Raw genomic sequence first — 7,569 nt, forward strand, 5'->3', positions numbered from 1 at the left:
TGGTGATACCTGTATCTCTGTGTCTGACAAACTAAATGCTCATTTAGAAAGAATATCATCTTGGCTGGCCTCATCTTGTTTAACTTTAAACACCAAAAAAACAAACTCGGTCTGCTTTTCTATTCAGAAATTACCTGAAACACAACTCTTGAACATAAAAATGAATGGGGAACTTATTGAACAAGTACCTGAAGTGAAGTATCTCGGAATAAATATAGATTATCAGTTGAATTTTAAAAGTCATATCAAGAAAATATGTAAAACCATTAGGGCCAACTTGAGCTGTTTTATGATAAGAAACTGCCTGACTCTTGACTCTGCTTTTATTTTTTTAAATTCTATGATTCTCTCATACATATCTTATGGCTTAACCACATGGTCCCAAGCTCATCAATCATCAGTTAAAACCATAGAGCGTCTTTACAACCGAGCCTTGAAAGTTTTGGACAAGAAGAGAATAAGGTACCATCATTGCCAAATTCTTAGTAAATATAAGATTTTAAGTTTTGTTCATTTTATTTCCCTGCATCTTGTTAAACTGGTCTTCAAATGCTTAAATGACGCCGCTCCACCACCGCTTTGCAAAATAATAACAAGACAGCAAAGTACTAGATCCACCCGATCAGCGTCAAAAGGCAATTGTAATATCCCTTTTCGTAAAACATCATTTGCCCAGGCTGCCGTTTCAGTGAAAGGGGCAAAATTATGGAATTCTCTACCAGACCATCTGAAATGTATCCCGACATTATAGCCACCTTCAAAAAACACACCAAATTGTGGTTAATGCAGGAACAATGTTGTTCGCATATTTAGTCTTTAGACTTTGCCCGCTCTGTATACTTTTAGTCCTTCTCTATTTTCTTCCATTGTATTTCATTTTTATTCCTTTTTTTAATTTTTTTTGTTCTTTTAATAATGTTGATGTTAATGTTAAAATGCATTTTGTTTTGTTTTTGTTTTAATCAAAAAGCCCTACTAGGGACAAGTGTCGTAAATTAGCTTTAGCTAAAGACACTATGATGCATGCATCAGATGACTGTTAAAGTTTATCTATGTTATTTGTATCTGTCCCTATCTAAATAAACGTAATAATAATAATAATAATATTAGAAATAATGGCGTCAATAAAACCATACCAATTTGAGGCCGAATCGGACCCAGAAAATGTTAGTGAAGATGATCGAGCAGAACCTGTTCAAGGACGGCTGTTAAACGACGTTTCAGAATGGTTTGTTTTTTGTTGTTGTCTAATAATTTTTAGATACGCTGTTATATAATTGAACAAATTATAATAGTTGATGTTTAATTTATAACAATAATAAGTGTTTGTCTATTAATAAAAGTCTTTTCAATATTTTTTTTTTTTATAAAAAAAAAATATTACTCTATTAGGTGTACATGTAATAACTGTGTAAAAATGCCAACTGAAGTGGAAAACATCTGCAGCAAAGAAATACAGAAGGTAGTGTAATAAGCTAGTACCAAAATTATGCATAATGTATTTATAGTTATGTATAATACTTTTTTCATATTTAAAAGACGAACAAAGGTTAGTTCAGTATATACTAATTGTCTTACATTACTGTTTAGGTTGTAAAACGAATGATGGAGGTTCCAGACCCTCCTACATGTATGGTTGAGGATCCAGGTTTCGAACCAAACTGCTTAAATCAGTATACTTTACAAAACATCAATAATATTTACAGAGCCGACTATGGACCAGTGAGGCGTAAGTATTAATTAAATTTAATAAAATTATGTTGTGTAAAATAATATAAATAAAAGACAATAGATTCAAAAATATATATACACAAGACATGTTAATCATAAAAAAAATTACAAAATTTGTTCTGTATTAAAGACAAAAACTATCAAAATATACATTTTTATCGAACATATTTACACATCACATATACATGTTTCCTATATACTACTGGTTTTATATACAAAATTGAGGTTTTCTATTCCTGCCATAGGCGTTTCCGTTATCTGGCCTATCACAGCTTTACCTAGGACGCAGTGTGAGGGTTGTCATCCCGTCATGTGTTGTCCGCCGGATACGCCTGCAGTTTCCTGATCCAGCTGGACAGTATGTTGGGTTCCGGCCACCCCTCGACTGAATCGTGACACACGGTGGGCAATCACCTCTTCTGTGATGACAGAGGAGGTGGAATGGGGATTGTGTGCAGCTCGTCAGCATATGGCTTGGGATCCACAAAGACTTTATGTAGTAAAAGGCTCATAAGGTCATCGACATAGTCTGTAATAAGAGAATACCGAGTCACTCTATGGTTTAACATAATTACTGATAAACAATCTACCTTTGTTGTATAATTTACATTTGTGTTGTCAGTTTATATTTATTTTATTATAGCTTTTTTAATATTATTGTTAATGAAATATATTTTACAACTTACTGTATGTTGGGTCTATTTTCACTGGCTTTGCTGTGCATTCCCCCTTTTTGGACTTTGGAAAAATGAATTTATACACAGCCTGTCCTTCAGTTGTTGTTGCCTGCTCACGGTTAGCATTTTCATTATAGTGCATTGCTGCAAGATACAGCCTGTAATCATTGCACAATCCATAAAATATGCAAAAGATTAGTAGACTGTATTGTTGGAAATAAACAAACAATTCTGAATAAGAGACAAATGTTCAATCAATGATTATAATGGTTACTTTCTTGCAAGTCAAGAGAATGTGAGAGTGCACGCCAAGACAGGAGGCTCTCTACCTCTTTATATCTCTGCTACTCATAACATAGATAACATAGGGCCACAGACAATGCTCCTAGCCAACTGAACCTTTCTCTGCCTTATTAGGAAAGTACATTATTTATTATAGGGAATGATCATTAATATGAATAAAATGAACAAAAAAGCATTTACATAACAATTATTAGAAACTATGTTTATAAATATTACTGATTATGTCAAAGATTATTACCTGCACAACATTCCTATGAAAGGGAAGATGATGCAAACGCACAATTAGACTGTGGAACGCCTCCAGTGACGACGTCTGCAAGTGGTGGCTGAGCTTTTCTATATCCTTGAGAACTCTATTGTTGTATAATAGCTTTTCCACTTTGTGGAGTGCTATTGATCCTGTATCCAGATTAAAAAATATACAAAATTTAACAGTTCACTGTCATTTTATTTAGGGTCTCTATATAGTCATACCTGGTTGGAACCATTTTGTTGGATCCCTTGAAACTTTGTCTGGGTGTTCACACTTGGGGAAGAGGTGATTATCATGAACATGTACATTTTGTATGTGGTTCTGCAGGGAATTCCACTTCGCCACCTTTTCTGGCCCAGACTCAGATGAATTCGCACTCCAGTAAACATGGTTCTTGATGCTGTGCAACCACTTGTTCAGCACCTCGCAGTCCTTCATTTTTGAAAGTTTGTCAAGCTTCTTAGATAAACCTGTACAAAGTAAAAGCTCGGTTGTACAATCATTATTTCAAGATAATCAAATTACACCAAAAAAAAAAAGAACAAGTTAGGTTGAACAGTTGAACACAATTAATTGAACAAGAATCAACTTTGTATTTGATTAAATACACAAAGATAAATAATTACCTTTCTCAAAGTGCCACACGTCATAGAACTGAGTGATATTGCGGTCCCTCAGGTACTTCTGAATCTGCGGATGGCGATCGGTGACTATGTAGTCAACAGCTAAACCATTAGACTCCAGCTTATCGAGACAACGCTTTAATCCCTCCTTTTCCATATGATAACTGCCACCAACCTCGTTGCTCTGTTGTTGGGTACACAACAATTCAAATATAGGAATATAAACAATAACAGATTAAAGAAAGCGTCAAAATTATTTTTTATGCTTAGGAATTATTAACCTGAACTAGTTGAAGATCCAGAATTTTGTTGGTTTCCATGTGCATAATGGTGTAGCTGCCAAATTTGGCTGAGTGTCCTATTGTAAACATCATAATGATATATAGAACATTACTGAGAACATCAGTATCATAATATTTTAGGAAAAATCAAAGACTATAAAATAAACAGCATGATTTTTTTTATAGTCTAAAGTACCTGGTGTGTCAGCACACATATCTCCAGCCACAGAAACATGTCCTCCCTCTTGCAGCTGCCTAATAAGATTCAGTTGATCTCGGTTCCACTTGTGTATTATGGTAGGCTCAAGGAAATTCCTGGCATGAATCCTAAAAGTTACATAATGCATCATCTGGAGCTTCATGGCCTTGAAAATCTATGAAAATAGAAATTAAATAACATTGATACAGTACGTATACTGAAACAACACAGTACTTTTTATTTTATTTTAATGTAATTGTAATACCTTCTCTAGTTGTTTAAAAGATCCACCGGTAAAATATGTTGCTGCAGACAATAGCAGGTTTCCCAGTGGGGTGCTCCCTACAATGGGCTGGCTCTGCCACTGTCTGTGGTACTTACACTTTTCACAAAGCTGGGTGAATGCAACAAATGTCCCCCTTCGTCTGCTCTGGACAACACACTTCATCTTACAAACTGGACATGACACAAACAGCTCTCGAAGACAGCTTTCAAAAACAATGTATTTGTTATCGCTGTGGTCGGGCTGTGGATCTATCCTAAGGCAATATAAAATGAATAAATATTAGGAAGTTGCTTTCATGTTATATATATTTTGAAAACGCAAATGTATTGGTAAAAATGTATGTAAATATGTACAGTATTTATATCTTACGTCAATTCAGATTCTTGAGTGTCAACAGAATCTGGGTTATATGTGGAGTCTTTGAGTTCGACATGTAACTCTGACTCTTCCTCCTCATCTAACACCAGACGAGGTCTCTTGCTGGGCCTAAAGATTGAGCCCCTTACTGGTGTTGATGACAGCTGCACATCAGGAAACATGTCAGTTGTTTCAGTGCCCACATCGGGACCATACAATTTTGCCTGAATGCCTACAAGTCCCCCCCCCCAAAAAGTAAAAAATTCAATTAATCAAAAACATCTGTCATGCTATTACGATTTTTTTATTTTTTTTTATGAGACGCATAAGCCACTTTATAATGCACATAATTAGCCTGTATAACAATTATAATTAAAATGATGTACTAGTACTGCATATGATAAAGTAACACATAAACACATGTAATGTCTGTATTTCATACCTTTTCTCCTGAAGTGGAAATTGCTGAATGTACCCATTGAAAGTTGTGTGCCCACTGATCTCATCTTGGGCTTTATCTCTGTGGCTACAGTCTCAGTCTCTATGGGGTCTGACTGACATCCAACTTCATGGAGTGTAGATGTAGTGGGGATCTCTTGGGGACTCGAACCCTGCTGAGATGTTGTCTGTAAGAAATAATTACATTATGTAATCAATGATCAAATAAGAGTAAAAACATACATTTGACATGTAAAAAGAGTACTTTTTTATTTTTATTACTGTATAATAATCATTACACCACAAAAAAAAAAGCTTCATAAACAAGAATTTCATATAGGCTAATCATTCTAACAAATAGCCTAAAGGCCCGTACACACCGGGACGAATTTCGCGCGCGATATTCGCCGACGTTTAACGCCTCGTGACTAAACAAAGGGCGCCAATGTGAGTGTGCACACCGACGCGAAAAACGCCACGCGTAAAAGCGTAATTTTTTTTTAAACGCCTCGGGTTCGTTTTTTTGGTTTGACGCGCCGCGTCAAAAACTATCCGACCGATGAGATTGGCGCTTTTGCTCACGTGTCTGGAGCTTCTGAAGTTACAGTAAAACACAACTTGGGGGCGCTCAAACACAAAACGGTCTTGCCGAGCACACATACGTAACAGCGAAGAAGATATACGCCAAGTAGCGTCTCTGCCGGGAAGAAATGACGAGGAAGATGCAAGGCAAGATGAATGAAGAGCTGCTGGTCTCGTTGGTGTCGGAATAAAGAACTATATGACAAACGCGACAGCGACTATAAAAATCTTGTTAAAAGAGAACTGTTATGGAGTGGTATTGCAGAGTATAGACTGTTATGGAGTGGTATTGCAGAGTATAGACTGTTATGGAGTGTTATTGTATTTCTGTTTTACATTAAGCGCCATCTAATGTCAGGGAATGAATTTGCATGTTCACTCGGCTCATCGTCAGCGAAAAACGCTTGGGTGTGAACACAAAAAACGCGTTGAAAAACGCTGGCGAATAACGCGCGCCGATATTCGTCCCGTCCCGGGCCTTAATACTACAGTCCTCAAATGGATTATTTTGTGTAAAGATTGCGGACCTATAGTGATCACTACTGAATGGCACCGTTACTTTTGTATTTTTTGAAAGATTGTAGCCAAATATCTGTCGCAAGAACTATTAGCAGCTAACCTCAAAACGAACACTAAACATTGGCTTTACTACAGTAACGTTAGCCAAATCAAACACAGAACCTTGTTTAGCATGACTGTAGATAAACAAGCATGTAGATAAAAAAAACACACATAAAAGCTCTATCAAAGCATCATTTACACTAATTAAAAGTTCGCTGTTGAGATTTAAAAAAAGTTTGTAACGTTAGGTGTTTGTCGGATAATGTTAAATATGAAGAGCATTTAACAAACAGCGTTGACATTTGTCTACTTCCTTGCTACAACGTACAATTAACAATACGAACTATTACAGGAAAACACAACGACGAAAAATAAATCCTACTTACTGGATGTGGGCCGTAAACATCTTCTGTTTTTAACGTTGGAACTGATCCATCTTTCAGAACAAGCCGTTTTGCGAATCCTGCATTGAACTCGCGAAGATTGTGGAAGTTTTCCTCCGTAAAATGTGCAGCACAGAGAGCGAGATTTGGGTAATAATTAAGAGGGACCGAATTAAAAATAAATTTCAACCATTGTTCTCTAACTCCCTCGTCCCTAGGAAGGTTGAACAAAGTGGACATGCAATCCGGATGAAAATAACAACGTCTCCTCGGCATTGCGGCAACAACTCCAGCCTACTACAACAACAACTCCAGCCTACTACTACAACAACTCCAGCCTACTACAACAACTCTCCAACTCTCTTCTCCAAAGTAATGTCTCGCTCCGCTTATTTAATATTCTCGGAGGAGGGGTTTATGTAAATATTGGGCTTAGTGACGTCAGCAAGCTCGCAGGAATGTCGTGTAGTCCCTAGCGGCCGTTTTCTGTAGTCCTTAGAAATTGATTTCTTTAAAAGCAAATATCTCCCTTTGCTTTCAACTTTGAACGTTGTAACTTTGCAGATGTTGTTTATGCTCAAACAGCAACATTACACACTCACTAAAGTTAGAAAAGTCAAATCGTGTTTTACCACCCCTTTAATGTTCATAACATAACAAAAGGTTATTGCTTTATAAGAAAAGTAAATAAAGAATAAACTTATGAAAACGGAGGTAAAAAGTTACAGAAAGAAAATGAAAACATTAAAGAAAATATAATGAAATGTTTAAAAAAACAGTACATTCATGATAATCTTTTGTGCGATTAATAGAAAAAAAGTTTTTAAAATGTGAAAACACATTTTAGGCTGTGAGTTTGTCTGCTTCGGTGCAGTAAGCTCCGTATTAGCCTCGT

The 7,569-nt window shown here is 36.2% G+C and overlaps 1 protein-coding gene across 1 annotated transcript; it reads right to left on the reverse strand.

Annotated features, from left to right (window-relative positions):
• Window positions 1-1,861: 1,861 nt before the first annotated feature.
• On the reverse strand, window positions 1,862-7,330 carry LOC309492123 (uncharacterized protein). The gene is made up of 11 exons (XM_082160968.1): window positions 6,678-7,330; window positions 5,153-5,336; window positions 4,723-4,942; window positions 4,333-4,606; window positions 4,065-4,242; window positions 3,869-3,945; window positions 3,591-3,771; window positions 3,186-3,434; window positions 2,950-3,110; window positions 2,418-2,566; window positions 1,862-2,260 (listed from the first exon to the last, which is right to left on the reverse strand). The coding sequence occupies exons 1-10, from the start codon at window positions 6,948-6,950 to the stop codon at window positions 2,540-2,542; spliced, it is 1,824 nt and encodes a 607-aa protein (XP_082017094.1). The 5' UTR covers window positions 6,951-7,330; the 3' UTR covers window positions 1,862-2,260; window positions 2,418-2,539.
• Between the last annotated feature and the right edge of the window lie 239 nt (window positions 7,331-7,569).

The sequence above is a fragment of the Leuciscus leuciscus genome, assembly GCF_965113295.1.
Source record: "Leuciscus leuciscus genome assembly, chromosome: 2".
Classification (NCBI taxonomy): Eukaryota; Metazoa; Chordata; class Actinopteri; order Cypriniformes; family Leuciscidae; genus Leuciscus; species Leuciscus leuciscus.